This window comes from Magnolia sinica, chromosome 18 (assembly GCF_029962835.1).
Source record: "Magnolia sinica isolate HGM2019 chromosome 18, MsV1, whole genome shotgun sequence".
Classification (NCBI taxonomy): Eukaryota; Viridiplantae; Streptophyta; class Magnoliopsida; order Magnoliales; family Magnoliaceae; genus Magnolia; species Magnolia sinica.
The window spans coordinates 1,420,068-1,440,888 of NC_080590.1; the positions used below are offsets into that span (position 1 = coordinate 1,420,068).

A 20,821-nucleotide genomic window follows, 5' to 3' on the forward strand; every position below is an offset into this window, starting at 1 on the left:
AAATCCCCACAAATCCATGGAGCCAAAGGACGCTTACGTAGCCTAGCGCTAGGTGATGTAGGTAAGCCCAATCAGCTATGGGCCTCAAGAGTCACACCTAAGCCGAACATTGGCCAGGTTAGATTACAGCCCAGAGAGGGTGGGCCAGGACAACTTTCACCATCTGCCGTTAACTGGACTCACGGGCACTTGGAAAATGGACGGTGAGGAAATATAACCAACGGTCCTTAATCAAGATGCTCACCTGGTCGACTCTATGGGCAGGTGGCTTGATCGTTGAACCACGGACTTCCTTGTCAGTGGGCCTCACCTGACGAGAGGCCCAGATCTCGCAGAAAAGTGTGCTGGAGAGGAATCCCTGAATCTAAATACCAGCGGGCTCCATTAGCCATGGCATGCACATGACCAACACCAAACCGTTGAAATGCTGGCCACAGACCAACTATCGGTGGACATCTGGTGGACGGTTTATAATGAAAGCTAGTCAACGATACAAAGTCCATAAACAAACGTCTATTAATCAGAGGTCAGTATCATCATCCCACGGTTTAGATGGTTGAAGATGACTGACCCGAGTGTACGATTTCTCAGCGCATGCGTATGAACCACCACGCTCCGCCAGAGCATCAAATGATGCCTCTTCCTCAACATTTCACATCTCATTTCAAAAGCGAGGCCTGCTAGGTTTCGGTGGCGCCAATACATCCCCAAACGATGGAAACCGATATCTTGGAGGAGCTGCTAAATGTAGAGGCGGAGCTGCAGGAGGTCCAAGGTATCTATAATTCCACCTCCAAAGCCTCCATAATTACATCTTCCCCTACTCCTTCGTTTCCGATGATAGGGATATTTCTATACGTTTGGCATTTATTTTGTATTCGTTGGCTATTTTAGAAATTTATAACTTATTTTTTGAGGTTGAGGAAAGCTGTGATACTCTGGCAGAGTGTGATGAATGATACGCAGGCACTTAGAAATTGGATACGGGACGTGGAGCATAGTGACAAATCTCGTTCCCGGGAATTTATTGGCTCAGGATTTTTCTGGGGAGATTTTTAAATTTCAACGTTTTTCTCAGTATATTAACGGAAGAAACTCACTAAAAAAAAGTAAGATATTTATTATAAATCAGTAAAAATTTTAAAATTTTAATATGTAAGTAAAAATGAGTCAGGATATATATATATATATATAGAAAAATTCAAAACTGCTAATATTTTGAAAATCTCACTAAAATATAGTTCGGTTTTTATTTCTCGAGGGAATATCATGATATTTTCAAATCTCAGCGTCATTTGTTACAGTGGCACAGAGCAATTCAACATAAACTGTCCCAATTATGGGTCCCAGTTTAGATGTATCATGAACCAAAAATTACTCTTATTCGATTATCTGAGGATTGGTGGACATTTATTGGATGGTTAAAATGAAAAGTATTGAATGGTCCTATTTCAACAAACAGGTGTTCACGAATTAGAGGTTAGGACTGTTCAACTAATCTGATTGTGTGAGTGTGACTTAGCGACAGTGAGTGTTGTAATTTAGTCAGTTTAATTTGAGTTAATGTCGGCCACATGTATGATACCTGTATAACTAAATCTATGTTGATGGTTATTTCACATTGTCTTCGCATGATCATGTATGCACATGGTCAGAATGCTTCTGCAAGTGGGAGCTTGGTTTGTTTCCTGGATTTGATGGTTGTGAGCTCCCAGTTTGCACTGCCATACAATGCTTGCTTATCAAGCGTCATACTCTACTAAATTTATTGATTAGGGCCTATTTGGTTGATTTTCACAATTTCCATATATATATATATATAGCCAATTTTGGACCAATTAGAATTGTGGTCTTGGATTAAGTTTGGATGACATGCATATAATTACTTATGGTAGTATGTTGCTCGTTACATTGCATTCACAATGTTTGCAATTGTAATCCAATTGTGAATATTTTAATTCTAGAAAATTTGTGGTGATTATTAAAATCCTAAAAATCATCATCATCAACTGATCCTTATACCAACTAATTTAGGTCGCCCATGAAAAAGTTTTTCCTTTTTGAAAATTTTGGGCCAAAAACGAAAACAAAAGAGAGGTAGATATGGGCCAATATGGGTTTGATAAGCCCAATATGTCCCGCATGTATTAGTTTTGGACCAGGCAGTTATGCTGCCTGAAAACGTTATTCAGAACCTTGATCGACACGGCTGGACCACTTAATGGACAGCTTGTATCTCGAACTCATGTGCCACACCAGCACTTGTTTCACTTGCGATTACCTGTGTTTTTGTGTGGGAATAGATCTACTGCCTCTAGAGGTGTGGCATTTTTTTGTATGCTTGTCATTTCAACACACATGGTCTACATGGACGAGATCAAAACCGTGCACTCGGTATTTCCAATAGTGAATAGGACATGGCCCAAATGTTTGGATGACCCTATACTTTTAATTTGGTGGCATAAAAGTGAACGGTCATCATCATCATCTACGCCTTTGACAAAAATGAACAGTAAAAGACAAAAATCAGCAATAATTCCCATGCAGTGAGAATTGGTTTTTATTTTATATGTGAAATGGCCGAATTGGTCAGTGGCCATTCAATGGCAGAGATCACAGGATGCTTGGTTTGGTTCATCATACACATTTCACTAGCACGGTACACAATTTGGAGACATGAAAATGCAGTGCCTCCAGAGGCAGTGGATCCACTCCCTGTGTATTGGGTGTGCATATAATAACAAAACAAATTTCAACATTGGCACTACTCACCTCCCCATGATTATTTACGACCTCAGTCTTCTTCATGGGATCTTGCATGACATAGACTTTTCTCATTTGTGCTTCAGACCAGATAAATACATTGCTTCATAGGCAAGAGAAACTGTATGAGAAGCAATCTGAACTGCAGTCCTTGTTGGAAGAATTTAAAGCATCAGGAAGCCCTGCCAATGGGGGTGCGCCTGTTACTGTAGAGAACTGGTCAGGGACATTCAAATGGGATTCTCAAGCTGAGGATATCAGGTTCAATGTTTTCGGAATCAGTACATATCGGGCTAATCAGCGGGAGGTTAGTTCTCCTTCAACTATTTCAGTCAGTTACCTCTCTCAACATAATGCCCAACTATATTCGGCATTTCTTACTCATGAAGTATCAGGCACTGACACATCAGGACCTGTGCTCATTCTGTAAAAGTGGGGCCCACTGTTAGATGAACTAGACAATTGATCTTATTGAGATCTGGGGTCCGAGCCCAGCTCACCTATCACAAAAGAAGAAAGAAGAAGAAGAACAAGGATCTGATGGGCTTGATTGAGGATGGGAAAATCTAAATATTCCAAAATTTGATGATTCTAGCTATCCAATCTTTAATTTGTTTTCCCTCAACAGTCACTATACTCTCTCTTAACCATGGATATTTGGGTTCTTACCCATGGCGTAGTGGTAGACTCACAAGAGTTTCAACACTAAGGTCATGGGTTCGAGTACCCATTGTGGTGTGAGGGTGTGTGCGTCAAAAAAAAACCATGGATATTTAAACCACGGACTGAAGGTTGTGGTCTTCCAATCTGGATAATTCTTGGGTCATTCTCCATCTGTATCCAGTTCATGGAACCAAACCATGGATTCCGCTTTTAATGAATGGGGCATCAGGACAATATACACATCTTGTTCCCTCAGGACCTGAATAATCCCTATCTTCTAGTATACTTCCAATTTAAGGATTTAACTGCATCTTATATTTGAAAATCATTCTTTGATGAACACATCACTTATTTTAAAGTCGTGTTTCCCATGATGGTAAATATGCTTGTGCAAATTAATGGTGGTACCATTTGTTATCAGATAATAAATGCAGTCATGAGCGGAAGAGATGTTCTGGTGATAATGGCCGCAGGCGGTGGCAAGAGCCTTTGTTATCAACTTCCTGCCATTCTCCATGATGGGGTGGCTCTTGTCGTCAGTCCTTTGCTTTCCCTAATTCAGGATCAGGTTCTCATAGTTTGATTAGTGCATTTTCTGCTAACTGTTTTATTTTGTTAATCAATCAATCCTCATCTCACCATCTTTTTCACAAGTGCCATTTCTTCAGGTGATGGGACTGGCAGCTCTAGGCATCCCAGCATACAAGTTGACTTCAACGACCACTAAGGAGGATGAAAAATTTATATATAAGGCCCTTGAAAAAGGTGAAGGAGAGCTTAAAATTTTGTATGTGACACCAGAAAAGATTTCTAAGAGCAAGAGATTTATGTCAAAGCTTGAAAAGTGTCATCATGCTGGTCGTCTTTCTCTTATTTCAATTGATGTGAGTGATGGGCTCTCTCTCTCTCTCTCTCTCTCTCTCTCTCAATTTAGGCTGTTTCATTATTATAAGTTTCTTTGTAGTTATGGAAGATAAGGCGACCGATCCCCTACAACCCATTGCATGTGAAGTTGACATGCAACCCTACCACTTGTCGACATGTCACATGTGTAGGACATCTAAGCCATGCAAAAGCTGGGCATTGTCATGAAGATCACATAGCGCAAAAACCAGGTAAATCCACTCATCAGGTGGGCCTGTATATTGAGTCATATTGTTGGGAGGTCTGGTTTTAACTGCCCAATTTTCCATATAATGTGCTCCACCTTATGAGTTGACTGGCCTGGGTTTTTGTGCAAGGTGATCTTCCTGGCAGGGCCTACCTTTTGCATGGTCGGATGTCTTACGCACATGACATGTTGGCATGTGTCCTGCGTTGCATGTGACCTTCAAAATGCAATGGAAATCTATTGATTGTTTCTCTAGATAATACTTGATTATATATAGTGCACATAATATACTTGTTACTGAACACAACCTCAGTCCTCTTTCTTCTGCTCATAGTGACAAATCCCATTCCTAGAAATTTATTCTTGGGAGATTTTCTGATTTTGGGGGTTTTCTCATATTTTTATCAGAAAATCTTGCTAAAATTTAAAATATTGGGTAATGGGCAATCAATTAAGGGCTTGCCGGTTTTGGACTTGTAGCAAAATTGTCTTATTGTAAATTAATAAATAATTGTAAAACTTTAAATTATAGGAAGGAAATAAATTATTTTAAGTTTTGAATAATTTTGTGTTAAAATCCCAAAAAAATTAAAACTGCTGAGATTTTGAAAATCTTGTGGTATTAATTGCAATAATGCGTTTGATTAATATACTGTGAAACTGTTTCAAATTTTCAAAATTCTGGCGATATTTGTCACATTGCTTGTGCCGTATGCATCCACAGATTGGTGTTTTTATTTGAGTTACTTTGCAGGAGGCACATTGCTGTAGTCAGTGGGGCCATGATTTTCGTCCTGACTACAAGAACCTTGGTATCTTGAAGACTCAGTTCCCAAATGTTCCAGTTCTTGCTTTGACTGTAGGTTCACTCAACTGGACTTGATTTAAGAGCAGGTATTTAGAGACCATAACTGCTAACCTTGATTATTTTTCTTAATATCCAGGCAACTGCTACTCAGAAGGTCCAAATTGATTTGATTGAAATGCTACATATTCCAAAATGTGTTAAATTTGTCAGCACAGTTAACAGGCCTAATCTGTTTTATAAGGTAGACCATTTTCTTTCAATGTTGGATTATGTTTGAGCACTCGCTAGCATTTGGTCGAATATCTTAGAACTGCAATTTCTCATTCTCTCACATTGCAGGTACAAGAGAAGTCATCTGTTGGAAAGGTGGTCATTGATGAAATTGCAGATTTCATACGAGAGTCATATCCAAATAATGAGTCTGGGATAGTTTATTGCTTCTCCAGAAAAGAATGTGAGCAGGTCTGTGGAAAGTTCTGTAAACATCCGACAATGATTTGATTCTCTATATGAAAGCGACATGAATTGCTTTATCAAAATCTGTTAAGTTGGAAATAACTAATTAATTCTTCATTAGGAGCTTAAATGTGTATCTCAAACTGGTGAGTGGTGTGCAAGGGGTTTTGCGCTTCCCACACACACACACATGCACACATCAACTCATAAATTCCCCATTCCTATCACTCACAAATTGAACATCTGTTTAAGGCAAAAAAGCCTCCTGCCTCCTTTATAGTTTCTTATTGCGATATGAGCGACTCGCCCTATCGTGCGATTTCTCCTGATTCAAGATGAGCTGGAACAGAAGCGTGACCGAGTCAGTGGTATCTTGTAGCATGGTTCTGACCCGGACCTGACCCAGACTGGTTCTGACAGAGAACGATATGAATTGGCTCAAAACCAAGTTGTATCTACCTACCTACCCATCAAACTATCTATCTATCTATCTATACACACCCAACCCATCAACTCATAAATTCCCCATTCCTATCACTGATAAATTGAACATCTGTTTAAGGCAAAAAAGCCTCCTGTCTCCTTTATAGTTTCTTATTGCGATCTGTGTGACTCACCCTATTTCGTGCAATTTGTCCTGATACAAGATGAGCTTGAACAGAATCGTGAATGAGTCGGGAGTATATCTTTTAGCATGGTTGTGACCCGGACCTGACCCAGACTGTTTCTGACAGAGAAGGATACGAATTGGCCCAAAACCAAGTTGTATAGGACTATTTTAAACCATGCTCAAAATATGACTAACAGAAACCTCCAAATTATGGCATATCTTAAACTTCTTCATTTACATCTGCAACCATGAAAGATAATTCCACCCATATATTAGAGGGCCCAAGATATCGAAAGTAGATAATTTGAGCCATCATCAGGGAGGTTCAGCAGAGAATGATATGCAGCCATCATTGCTGAGGAATTTGTTGGGGAATTGGATGGGCTATGCATTAGGTGTTCATCATCTACAAGAAATCAGGAAAGGGTTTCAAATCACTTTTCCATCGTAATCATGCAAGTATTATTCTGAAATTCGCAGACTGATTTTTCATTTGAGTTGATGCTTATACTCAATGGTACATAACATAGTTGAGGATTTTTCCCCTCATTCATTAATTTTTAGTCTATTACCCAACTGTGCATGTAATTATAATGTGTTTATCAGTTTGTTTTTCAATGAAACTTTCTTTCACCCTGCTTGTTCTCTTAGTTTTGTGTTTGGTTAAACTAAGGTTAAATCTGAGGTAAAAAGTTTTGACTGTTTGTTATGCTCTATTTTTAATGCCTTCTGTCAAATAGTTTCTTACCATGTGGGTTAAGATTCAACAATCATGGTTTCTTTTGCACTTCTCATAAAATGCAGGTTGCAAAGGATTTGTGCCAACGGGGAATTTCAGCAGATTATTATCATGCAGATATGGATCCATATGCTCGTGAGAAAGTTCATCTGCGGTAAAATCATGTTCCTGGCCAAATTAGTTACTGTCAACCAGTCTTACATCTTTGCTTCATTTGATTTAAAAGGCATTTTATTGCACCATCATCTTTGGTTTTTGGGAATTTCTCTTCTCGATATATAACACATGTTATCTGATGGGGCCATAGGTATTCTCTTGTTGGCTTGTTTTGGCCTAATGCTTTTTATGCACTTGGTTTGTAAATTGACACCCACCCTCTTCTAGGAAGGTTTTTCTAGTTTTTTTTCTTTGGGTTAGCTTGTTAGTACACACCCATGTCAGTACACACACTCCATGTTAGCCACCCCCGCTAGGGATCGATACCAAGACCTCAAGTGTTGAAACAAGGTAGGAAGGTTTTGCTGGTGAACATGAACAGTTATTACTAGTTAGAGTGGAGCAAGTTCCTTCATACGATAATTATCAGCAGAAGTTTCTCAAATGAAGTGTACTGAATTCATCGCATTGTGAAACTGATGAATGCATGTGCCTAAAATAGGTTAGTCCTATACATACATTCATCATCTTCGTCATAGCCTATTCCCAAAAACTAGTTTCTCAAGTAATTGTTCTCCATTCATAAACATTCCCTTTGGCAAACTCCCTTGGAACATGTATAATGTATTGAACATGATCATTTTCTTGTGCATTCACCAGTCCCTTTTTTCTGTTTGTCGTTTTAGGCAATTGGTGTGTATTGTTCATGAGCCTAAATTCTTTGTTTTCATTATTTACTTCGTAAGGTTGCATTTGGATGTACTGCTGAATTAAATTGCAATGATAGTTCAATGGAGGAAGTAGCTACAATTTGCAGTAGCATTTCCCTTTCATTTCCAAATTGAAACATCATTTTGATTTGGAGCCTACTCTCAGAAGAGGTGCTTCCAATGGTAAGAAGTGGGGCCCATGTGATGTGTATGTATCATCTAACCCGTCCATCCAATGTGTCACCTCCGAAAACCCTCAAGAACCAAAAAATCAACTGGATCAAAACTCAGGTGGGCCATAGCACATGGAACAAGTTGATATGGGACGTGTACCTTGATTTTCATAGGAGTCCACCTGAGATGCGAAATCTCCTGATATTTGGCATAACCCTTCATCCCGACCTGATGAAGGGTCTGAACAGTCTGGATTCTATGTGAACAACACATTGGGCTGCCACGCATTTCAACTGTGGTGTCCATCTCACCTTGCACCCTTATTTTGGACCCACCTGAGTTTTGGACCAAGCTGCTTTTTGGGCCATGAGGGTTTTCTGAGATGATGCATCTGATGGACGGGTTGGATTTCATTTACACATCATGTTGGTCTCACATCTTCCCGGTAGCACTGTGGCTTATGGTGGTACTGGTACCACTGTCGTGCCCCCTCTCTGGATATAGATACAAAGGCAAGTAATTTCAATTAGGTCATTTCCACTTTGTCAAGCTACAGTTACTGCATTTTAATTCAACATTATATCCAGATACGGACCAAACTCTTTGCACATTCATTTCCAGGTAGATGCCACATTAATCTACATGAGTTCCTTGTACATCTATTTTCTATTCGCATAGTCACTGACAACTATTTTGTGTCACAGCTGGAGTAAAAACAAGTTACAGGTTATTGTGGGAACAGTATGTATGATTTATGGCCTCATTTCTTTTATTTATTTGCAATTGTGGGGATTCATCGCGGTATAAGCTTTGTATATGTTGCAGGTGGCATTTGGTATGGGAATCAACAAGCCAGACGGTCAGTATTGTGCATTTATCTTCTCTGACTTTTTCCTCAGCTGAGTTTCTTTTGGCGCCAAAACTGAACATATCTTGGTTAATCTTGAATGTTGGTGATCTGTTAAACCGTGACATTTTGCATTGCATATTTGCTGCCACGATAGGACTTTCGGAAGTATACACTTTACTGCCTGTAATCTGCTAAATCAGAATATAACAATCTCTGAAGCGTATAGAAGTTTCCTTCTCTTAAAAATTATCAGAATGTCCTTTTAACTTGCCAAAATGTGCCTATAAAGAGTAGAACCATGGGAATTGAATCTTTTGAAGTGCAGTTTGTTCGATGTGAATCTGCAGCATTATACTGAGCTAATTTTCATCTCAACACCAGTGATTGGTTATTTCATCGTCTGCTCAGGCAGTGCTTGGATCTAATGCCAAATAGAAGTTGGCAAGACTTCCAAGCCAACAATAAGTGATTTGTGGGCAGTTTGGAAAGGGAACCCATCAGTGTTACCTGGACATGTGGCATGGGTGCAAAGTGTCAAAGTGCCCGGCACATCTCCAAAAATCTAGGCATGGGAACGCTTCCATACACAAATAAATAAAATTTTATGAATAAATAAATCTACAAAATAAAATAAACTAATGAAACTGTAAAAATCAAAGGAACTTTAAAAGGATAATTTACATCGTTCTAATCAAAACCAGTTGGTAGTAGTCTAAAATAGGGTTGCAGCAGGTCGAGCTTGGCTTAGATGGAGCCCAGCCCATTTAGTGATCGGGCCTAAAACTCAGGCCCTGTCCTGGGGCACTCTTTAGTACTCGCCCTTTGTTAGGCCCATTAGTATTTTGCTGATTCGCCGCATTGAATTACTTACTGAGTTACTGTCTCATCCCCCCCTCAAAAAAAGAAAAGAAGAGAGAGAGAGAGAGAGAGAGAGAGAGAGAGAGAGAGAGAGAGTTACGCTATTAACTACGGGGAGTTGGGGTAGTTATTCATGCTTTTCAGTTCTCTGCATGGTCATATTTTTTTTTTTGGTTTTGTAAGGGGGTGATTCCTTTTCCTTTATTACTTTTGTCATTAGCTTTTAGAAAACTATGAAATTTTATGTCTAACGATTAGTTGCTTGTTGTGAACGTGGTCGAACGTGAATTTGCTGAACTATTGATTTGCATGCAGACTTTTATTATTTTAACGTTTCCAGTTTCTCATAATTGTCCTAGTAATTGAAATTGAGTAATTGCTTTTAGTCAGGTTTGTCATCCACCACAGCTTGAGTAAATCAATGGAGACATACTACCAGGTAATTTCTCCTATATGTGCTTACTCTATTCAAATGGCTGTCTTTCTGTAACTGCTCCTAATTGCAGGAAAGTGGTCGAGCTGGACGAGATGGGCTTCCTTCAGAGTGCCTACTCTATTTTAGGCCCGGTGATGTTCCTCGACAGGTAGAACTAGTGACTTCTTGGCAGTTCAGATTATCGTAAGCTACTGATTCATCTGACACTTTTGATTATATGCTGCTCGTCACCAGAGTTCGATGGTCTTCTATGAGAATACTGGCTTGCAAAATCTCTATGGTATAGTGCGATATTGTCAGGTATAGTAAGCAATTGGGGTTTTTCGATGACTTCTTTGTATGTCACGCACCAAATCAAATTGTCTGTACATTCTACTTGGTTGACATTTGTGGCATTAATTGGCTCTTCTGATTTTATATTATTTATCTTCTATCAAGATGCACATATATTCCACATGGAGAAGATGTGTGTCTAAGTCTGAATTATGTTGTCAAAACAATTCTTTGAATTCCAGATGAATGTGCAATTCTCATATACCAATTTTGTGGGAGGTAAAACAAAATTGACAACTGCAAAATGGAATAGGGTGATATATCATAGAAGTGCACACGATCTTGTGTTCCCAAGAATAGGACATGAGTTCTCTTTTGGGTGCTGACAATTTGAAGAAGTTGAGCCTAAGACTTGTAGCTGCCGTTAAAAATTACAAAAATGTAAAGTATTTCAAGAAGTTCTATGATTATGGTAAGTTAAGGGAAATGTAGGCAATAAGAACGTAAATACATGTACACTGATAAATATGTATGCATGTAAATACTTGTTGATGTCTACATTTGTATGCATACTGCAATACCCATTTGGCACATCCATCAGAGCACCAAAGTCAACGTCCTGAAACACTGAGCATATAAAAGAGTGGATATCATGCACTGACGCATATTGTAGGAATCTCCGTGTATATGTTCATATGTGTTTGTGTGACTCTACATCTGTTTGTTTATATATGAATAGACACATAATCACAAACAATAAAATGTTATATAAATGTAATCTAATCCATTGTCCTTGCAGTCTAAAAGAATATGCCGGCGAAGTGCTTTTTTTCATCATTTCAGTGAGCCATTACAAGACTGCAATGGTAAATCCTTTGTTTTTTTTCCTTGCATCGACAGATTTTGGGCATTTTGTTACATAAGCTGTGTTGATAGTAGGAACTTATTATAATTTATTCTGTCAGGGATGTGTGATAACTGTGCATATGCAACTGAGCTCAAGGAAGTGGATGTCACCCGTATGATGTTCCTTTGACTTTTTTGGCAGAAACTATTTTGTGGTTTGCATCAACTGGTTTCTTATCTTGTTCTATGTCAATTTTTTTCGCTTCTCTTTCTATGCTTAGTTGAGATTTCAACACATGATATATTGATATTTCTCTTATCTATTGAGCTTTATCAATTGCACATGTCTATATGGTTGCTGCTTGTTTCTCATTTATCGTTTCATTTGGCCCTTTTGTTTTGAGTTTATAAGTGTACTTGAGAATCCTTGCCCACAAATTGATGTGACATAGATAAGCACATAAATTCATCATCATCATCTAGGTCTTATTCTAATTAATGGGGGCATGCTACATGAATCCTTTTCCATCATTATATTATTTGGGTCCATGTTGGAAGTTATGGCATAAGTTTGACACCGGCTGCCAATCTTACAGACTGACACAACCCTCCTTTATCTGGGCTTTGGAGTGGCAATCAGCAAAAAAATTCCATAGGCATAGTGTAAAACATAGGTTGATTACAATTAGGTGCTATCTAATAGTCTATTACATAGGTTGATTACAATTAGGTGCTATCTAATAGTCTATTACATAGGTTGATTACAATCAACAAGTTTGGGCAATATTTAGATAGCTAATCATATGCATCTATTTCGGCATGCAGAAGGAAGTTGTCTTGCTCTCCATGTTCTTGAAGTCAAGCGTGATTTGTTTATTGGGTTTTTTTGCAGATTCCCATGTCAGTTATAGGTCAAATACCCACATAAAACACATGGTTTGCAAATAATCACATTGTTAATTCACCGTTATTGCGAATACCCACATTCTGCTATTTTTTCATTACTTCTGTTAGCAACCGTTTGTTAATGATGAAAATGCCCATATGGAACATACCACAAAATTCTACTCCATGTGAAGAACAATTTTTTTTTTCACAAGCCTTTGGATTTTTCATCATAGCCATGAGAAGAACATAAACCCTTTAATTCTCCTCCATGTGAATAACAATTTCTTTTTTTTCACAAGCCTTTGGATTTTTCATCATAGCCATGAGAAGAACATAAACCCTTTAATTCTCCTCCATGTGAAGAACAATTATTTTTTTTCTCAAGCCTTTGGATTTTTCATCATAGCCATGAGAAGAACATAAACCCTTTAATTCTCCTCCATATGGAACATACCGAAAAATAAATTCCATTAGGGTTACTTGACTTGAAGAGAGAGGTTTTAGGGGTAGGAGTAGTTTCATCATTTTCTTGTTTCAAAAAAATGTGGAAAAAAGTAAGGAGCTATCAGAAAAAACTTACCAAAAGTGGGTATTTGCAATGACCACGAATTAATGATGTGTTGTTTTTATGGGGGTATTTGCATTTTAGTGGTTATTTGCAAAAACCCCTCGTTTATTTTGTATGAGAGCCTTCAAAGAAGATGACAATGGTATGTATGACATTTTGGAAACAAGTTTTAGTTTGGTATCTCCTGTAAATCTTTGTTTTCTTCCAAGACAAAATCAAGAGTTGTCCATTGTTCCTAGGTCATGGAATAGGTTGGTCATTTTTCCTTTAATCTAGTGGTAAGTTTTGAGCTGAGATGGAAAGTCTACACTGGAAATTCGTGGCTGCTTCCTAGGGTTTGAATGAATAGAACTCGTTGCTTTTCACTTACAAGAGGTCTTGATTTAGTGACATTTTGCATATTGTTTTATATCTTAAGAGCATAAATTTCTCCAGGTGGTTTTACGTACTAATGTATTAATCATTCCCTTTTGCTTCATATCATGGAGATTCATGAAACTTTGATTCTGCATTTTTTTATTTCACATGTCAGGGGCGCGTGACTGCACATTCTGCTACTGTATTAATCATTCCTTTCTGCTTCATATCATGGAGATTCATGAAACTTTGATTGCGCATTTCTTTATTTCACGTCTCAGGGGAGCATGGTTGCACATTCTGTTCTGTTTCATGTGTTTGAGCAGGGATATTGGTTTATGTGTGAGCTGTTAAACTTGTACAGATCATGCAAAAGCCATAGTCTCGCTGTTGCAAGAGATGCAAGAGAATGATCAAAGGGCCACAATGTTGCAATTGGTGGACAAGGTCAAGGTCAAGGTCAAGCGGAGGGAATTAGGTAGGCTTTCCCCCTAATAATTTCCAATACAGATTGTCTGGGTATCATTTATGCCATATAACTTGTACAGACATGTTTCAATGTCAGACACGTATGTGGGTATTGGAGTCTTTGGGCATAGCAACTTCAAGAAGCCCAATACGTTGTCACATCATTACAAATATAAAATACAAAAAGTAAGAAATAATTGTAGAAGACCTGAGGATCACTATTATATACTTAGCCATTCTAGATGTGTCAGGCAGACGTTCATACTGCCATGTGTTTGAAATGGAAAATTCTTAAGTGGAGCCATCTTGTTACATGGCTTTTATGTGTATGTTCAATCCAGTAAATTTTGATACTCTCTTCTTTTTGTTTGGTGTTGATCACAGAGACAAACTAAAATGCTAAGGTATCCCATAGTAAGAAGATGTTGTGACTAAGGATGCATACAAATTAAGGAGTGAAAATCTTACTCATTTCCTTCAGGAGGATGACTGGTTGCTGTGAGAAAGGGAAATTTGTTATGTGCTTTCAAGTTTCATCTGAAATGCATTGCATAGTTAGACAAAATGATCTGTGTAATATACTTATGGAACTTTCTGAGCCCATAGACACCTCTACATATCATGTCTGCAAACCTTGCACATGTTTGGGACATTCGAGCTGTGCATGAGTTGGGTCCCACATGTATGAAAGCAATAGATGGTTTATAAATTGTCAATTCTCCACAGCATACACATACAGCCCGCCTGATTTGAACGGGCCTTGTTGTTGGGCCAAGTCATCTTCAAGGCAGAGTCCACTAGATGCACAGCTCAGATATCCCACGCACATGCCAAGTTGGCACATATGACGATGTGAAGAGTGGTGTGTGTGTGTTGGCTTTATCAAAACTCATGCTTGTGATGGTGCTTTATGAACTATTGCATTATCTACTTTTCTATTGTTATGATCCAAGTTCTGTTCTTTTACTGTCTGTTTCATTTTAGCATCCCCGGTCATAAGTGAAATTTGACATTCGAATCAATATAATCATTCTATCAGGTGGTTCAGCTGGCCCAGTTTCTGATATTAAGAAAGAGGAATTGGAGCAGCTTATTGTTCAGCTGATATTAGATCGTGTTTTGGTAAGACCCTTTGCTCTTGAGTCTTGACAGATCAGTATTCCATGAGTGTGGTTCATTTATCCTCGCATATCTAGGTTGAGTTTGTCACATTGTTGTTGTAAGATTCATCGTGCAATTCAAAATAGAAAAATATCCCAAAGTACTCAAATTGGATACACGAATTCTTTTTGGGTGAATCATGTGATTTACGATTCGATTTTGACTATTTCTAGGTTTTTTATGATGCAAACAAAAAGTGAATGTCATGTATGATGGAAGTCATGACTTGAAAATTTTCAATTTCAATTGGCTTTCCTTCCATTTCTAAATCAAGAGGTCTTACGTAATCCATTTCAACCTTTGGAGATTTGATGAGGAGTTTGAGGGGTTATTGGCTTTTTGAAACCCTAAACCCTCTTTGCATTGATGAGGAGATTTGATGAAGAAAACATTGTACATTTGAGCTTGTCATTTGCATTTTAATTTTGTCTTTCCCCTTGTAAGCCTACATTAAGCAGAAGTTCCCTTTCTGTAAGTTAAAGGTGCCATTGGGAAAATGATTGGTTTTTCAAAAGTTTGTTATAAATTCCAAAATCACTAGGATTTTGATTTTGATTTTGAATTTTTTGACATGATTGTACTACAGAGGATGATGACAATGATAACATAAGGATTTATGATGCTTCATAAAAAAATTAAAAAATTAAAAATTAAAAAAATAAAAGAACATGGGGTTTATGGCACTTCATTATTTTCACATCAAGGCCTTTTTTTCCCATTAACAGGATCCTCTTTCTATTTGAAACCATGGTTTAACTGGCTTCAACATTATCAATTATTGATTTATCATATCCATAGGAGAATAGTTATAAGACTGTTTAGTTGATGTGTGTGGATGGGAACTGCATGGCTAATCAACACCTTTTCTCTTTTTCCTTTTTTTCTCTATGTTTTCTCTATAAAAAAAAATTGAAAGAAAAATCTGATGATTTGTCATTCGATTGGATTCAAACCCAATTGAGATTTATGATGCAATTTCCATCAGAAATGATGTTGATCACAGCATGTGTTGTCTGCCTGATGGCAAATTGATTAGATTTATCTCAATAGTCGAAAGCTATTCTACTTGAATCCAGATTTTTCAAGCTGATTGACAATTGCTATTACTAAATTATGAAGTTGATTTTTCAAATGAATATGAGAAAGCATATTGTTGAAGAAAGCCTGAGATCGAAGAAGGTTTAAATGGCTGTATCTGTTTTGCACTACAGAAGCTTCCACTGTATTCGATCGATAAGCTCACATCACCACCTGATAGTTCTTTTAGTTAACATTGGACCTATTTCTACTTGATTGACGGGCTTTTTGGTCATTGCCAGCAGTGTGTTCCTCAATTCCATGAGATTTTAAAAGATGGGCATTTATGTTATGTATCAAATTAGGTTTGTTTAGCCTATATTAGATATTTTCATCCTTTTACATTTTTGTCGCTCTCCTAAGTTCTTTCTGCAGCTTCGGGTCTTACATTAGCTATTGTTTATGTTTTCCTAAAAGAACTGGAACATTTCAAATTTGAAACCTCTGTTGCAAGGAATTACAGTGTAATCGAATAACAGGGCGAATGGATTTTTCCCCGTGGTATTTTTAACTTAGGCATATCAGTTTTTTCAGTTGCTTATTGTCATGGCCATCATTTGTGCAACTTTATGTGATAAACAGCCACTTTTATTCTGTTTTTATGCAGAAAGAAGAATTTCAGCATACTGCTTATGCGACTAATGCTTACGTTACTTTAGGACCTCTGTGGAAGCAAGTATTGCAAGGCAAGGAAGCTTTTCTCCACAAGGACATTAATTCTGTTGGATGTTGAACTGAATCTAATTGCAATAGTTCTGTTCATTAGAATAAATTACCAAAGTTGGGCTAGCCCTACTCCTGCAATAATGAGGAACTAGCCCCCAAAATGCCATTACCATCATTTACTTGAAATACATGGAAGTGCCAATCCCACTTTGGTCATTGCCGCTACAATGAATTATAGTTCAGCATGATTGAGTATACAAACTCGTCCCGATTGGGATAAAATAACTTTGATAGTGGATTTTCTGTTAGAATTGTAGCAATCTTTTCATACTTCCAAGCTCTCATCTGAACCTTGGATGGCATTTTTTCACTTTATTTGATTCCAGCAAACTTACAACTATACGCCAAGAGAATTTGGAGGCCTCTATTCAGAGCTATCTCAAGGTCCTGTTTGGTTACACAAAAAGTTCCATGCGGATAGCGTTATCCAGATAGTGGCACATGTCCATGGTTTGTGGACGAGCATTGGCACCAAAAACAGATTCAGGGTTGTAGAATGAAGTAACTGTTGCCTTGTACAATGCAATTTCGATAAGGAGTTATAAGTAGCTATTTTTTGTATGTGTTGCATGTACCTGTGACATGAGTGAGACTGCCCATCTTCAAGCATCCACATGCTATATCCAACCTTCAAGTGCCCACATGTGCCACCGTATATCTTCAAGCACCCTACATGTGCCACCGCGCACCTTCATAACCCACATGCCAGTTTCAATCTACAAGAGCCCCGCATGTCTGCATGTGCTGTTGCGCCAATGTTTACAAGAGCCGCATATGATTGTCTGTTCCTCCATAGCCTAGGTTTTTGAAAGAAAAAAAAAGTCAGTACAACATAATAATTTACCTATACAGTATACACAAGGCTGTTCAAACAATCCTTAGTTGGATTGATGTGTCCAAAATATCCTATGCGAATAGAACTTGATGGTAACCAAACAGGCCCTAAGGTTTAGTCAAGATAATGGTATTAAAGTAAGAAAATTGTTCTTTTACCCACACGTACATCTTGTGCCATTTATGGGTGTGTCCATGTTCAGCAGTTGATACATGTCTTGTTGTCATCTGATAGGGAAGAAGACGATTAAACTTGAAATATGCATTGGACAGAATGGTAACACTGGAAATATAAACGCTACCAAGCGTAGTATGTCATCAGGTTTAGAGATGAAGCTTGATGAGCTGCGGAAAGAGCTCTCTTCTAGTCATGAAGGAATATTGCCACATACCATTCTTTCCACCCAACAGATCAGCACGTTAAGTGCCGAAAAACCAACTTCCATGGAGCAGGTAAGGACTAGCCTGGTTTTGACTATCATAGGAGCAGTTTTCAAAGGGCTAATGGTGGGTGATCCACTCTTCTCGTTGCATACAAGTGGGGCAATCCAGAGTTCAAATCATGGGCCACATTTTGGTTATCCCAGCTATCATACGGCTCAGTGATCTTTACCATCTAATGTTAGCCATTCAATTTGAACGCCTTAGCTGTCCATTAATAGCCCCTAACTGGAAGAGTAGGTTAGTTTAACCAGTAAATTTCCAGGCTGTAGCCCATTCAAAATGGGCCCACAATTTGAACAGTCTGGATTGACATACATGTATGCCATGGGTAAAGGTGGATGAGTCACCAGACTCACCACCATTTAAGAAATGATGTTAAAGTTTCTTCTTCTCTTTCCTAATAACCAGTCGTGTTTTGGCAGTTGGAGAAGCTGATCGGGAAGTTGAAGACTGAGAAGTATGGAAGTAGAATTCTTGAACGAATACAGCAGTATATAGAGTCGGAGAGTGATTCACGGAGCAGAGCTGAAGGCAGTGAAAGCAGAAGCAACAAGAGATTAAAAACTAAAAGAGCTGTTGTTGTTGTAGAAAGCAGCAGCGGAGATGAACAGGAATAGATCAGTTTAGAGGATGCCAGAATTTCTTGCAGGTGGGCAGTTTCCTTTCTAATTTATAATGTGGAGATAGAAATGATAGTCTGTTGGCAATTTGACTTTGTTTTGTAAATCTATGCTCATTCTATTTTTCTTCTTATCACCCTTTAAAAAAGGGAGAAAAACTACAGAGACGATCTTCAAGTGCCCAAAAACAAAGCACCACTCAAGCCAACGTGTTACAGTTGTGGGATTTGGGACGTTGGTGGGGTACTTCCCAAGGTGAATGTTCTTTAGCTTGCGGATCTAGGGCCACATACATGTGAAGAAATGGACAGTTAGAGAAATGATAACCAATAGTCTGCAATTAATTGTGCATGTTCTTCCCACCTGGTGAGTGGACTGGCCTGATTTTTAGGATCAGGCATGCACCATGGGGCAATGTGAACAACCTGGATCCTGCACAGATGCACCAAGTTGGTACGTGTGGTTTTTTGTGTTGGGCACTTGAAGATAGGGCGTCTGGATCGCAGTCTAGCTACTATTGAATGGTCTAGATTGTGTCGACCATCTTCGAGCAATCCAAATCACGGTTCATGTACTTTTGAATGGTCCAAGTCACAAACCACCTAGTGTTGAATGTTGTAGATCACTGTTCACTGTCTTGGGATCCACCTAGTGTTGAATGGCGATTAGTTGAATTTGGGTGGTGACATCTAGGGGTTTAACTCAGGCAGGTTGGGTCGAGTGGAGGGTCAATCTGAGCCTGACTGGACCTCAAAGAGGACCAAACCAGGAACCTGATCCGACCTGAATTTCAACCTGAATTGCCCAACCCAATTCATACATGTGATTATTCCCAACTCAACCTAAATTTGCTCGACCCGATTTAAAATGGGGTTGGCATTTCCAACCAAGGAACTCGACAACCCAACCCAACCTGGTCAAGTCGCAGCCCGAGTGATGTCTAAAGAATTTTTGTTTTGGTTTTGTCTAATTAGGCTGAAAAACAGGTCATTTCATAAAAATCTCTTTTATGAAAATATAGACTGAAAATCACTATTATTCGATATTTAACACTTGGGTCCAAGGCTATTTCTTGTTTTTTGTACGTAGAGAGGAAGCCCGATCATTTGACTGCTCCACCTTGTGATGGCAAATGTGCATTCAAGTGGGGTAATTGCTGGGAATCAACGGGAAAAAGAGGTGGGAAAGAAGTGATGATGGAGATCGTTCGATCAGTGATATTTTGAACTGAGTCCCATCCAGAGCACAGCCCGTTAAGTGAAAGTACCGATGCATTCTGCGATCTGATCAACTGCAACTGGTTGTTTCATTACAACCCATATTTTTAGTGGCAATGGAACATGCTGGGGCTGATTGCATGGTACCATCTGTGTTTTCGTTGTGTACAAGTGGGGCACACTGAAAAGGTTCCCAAAGTTTCAGCTATCTGGGGCCCACCAACCGTGGTGAGTATGTGACATCCAAGCCGTCCATCGAATGCGGCCCATATCACCATAGAAACTTCCAGATGGTATGTATGCCTAAGGTGCGCATTTACACCATGAAATCCAGTCATCAGACGTCCAACCAAGATGAAGGGACATCCCAAAGATAAGGCCATGCCATAAGTCAGGTGGTCCACTTCATGTGTATTTAGACGTTTTTGGCGTGAATTTACTTTGTTCCTCGTGGTTTGGCCCACCTGATTTTTGGGAATGTATCGTGAACACGAGGCAATGCACCTAATGAACAGTTTTGATTCCTCATGCACATAATGGTGGGCCCACAGAAGCTTGGACTGACTAATGTCATCAGACATCATTCGTTTTTCTCTGTCACGTGTATGGTGGGACATGGCTCGTTTGATAGTTCTCAATCAGTAGCGGGTGGACATTGTACTGATCAAAGCGCCATTGGGTTGTCTACTCCCAGGCAAAAAAAAAAAACTTGGGACAGTCGTCCCCTTTTCATTGATCCGAACCGTAGATATAATGGGCCTCAAGGTAGCGATCAGTTCCATGAAAACGCTAGGGTCCACCATGAGGATCGCCCGTCCCGAAAATCGTGTGGCCCACCTGATTTGGCCCAGGTGATCTTCACGGCGGGGCCTACCAATTTTTCATGGTACTGATGCCTACAAAAGTACATGTGCGGTGAAAGATGGTCTGGTCATGGTTAAAAGACTCGGTGACTCAGATCAACTCGTCTAGCCTCAAGTTGAGTCACAGCTCGTCCAAATCGAGAGT

At 38.9% G+C, this 20,821-nt stretch overlaps 1 protein-coding gene across 4 annotated transcripts; it reads left to right on the plus strand.

The window, feature by feature from the left end:
- Positions 1 to 619: 619 nt before the first annotated feature.
- Positions 620 to 20,576, plus strand: LOC131233868 (ATP-dependent DNA helicase Q-like 2). 4 transcript variants are annotated; one of them, XR_009165383.1, is made up of 20 exons: positions 620 to 775; positions 2,850 to 3,070; positions 3,848 to 3,994; positions 4,095 to 4,310; positions 5,292 to 5,396; positions 5,482 to 5,586; positions 5,685 to 5,807; positions 7,216 to 7,304; positions 8,895 to 8,931; positions 9,016 to 9,049; positions 10,285 to 10,337; positions 10,405 to 10,482; positions 10,569 to 10,634; positions 11,407 to 11,473; positions 11,573 to 11,626; positions 13,631 to 13,744; positions 14,774 to 14,856; positions 16,580 to 17,985; positions 18,399 to 18,625; positions 19,686 to 20,576. XR_009165383.1 is itself a non-coding variant. In XM_058230695.1 (20 exons), exons 1-20 carry the CDS (start codon positions 715 to 717, stop codon positions 18,591 to 18,593), a joined length of 2,145 nt encoding a protein of 714 aa, XP_058086678.1. In that variant the 5' UTR covers positions 620 to 714; the 3' UTR covers positions 18,594 to 18,727. The 4 variants fall into 4 exon arrangements, 2 of the variants coding, with proteins under 2 accessions (XP_058086678.1, XP_058086677.1); XM_058230695.1 differs by lacking the exon at positions 19,686 to 20,576 and having other exon boundaries at positions 16,580 to 16,658; positions 17,768 to 17,985; positions 18,399 to 18,727; XR_009165384.1 differs by lacking the exons at positions 18,399 to 18,625; positions 19,686 to 20,576 and adding an exon at positions 18,023 to 18,111.
- Positions 20,577 to 20,821: the final 245 nt, after the last annotated feature.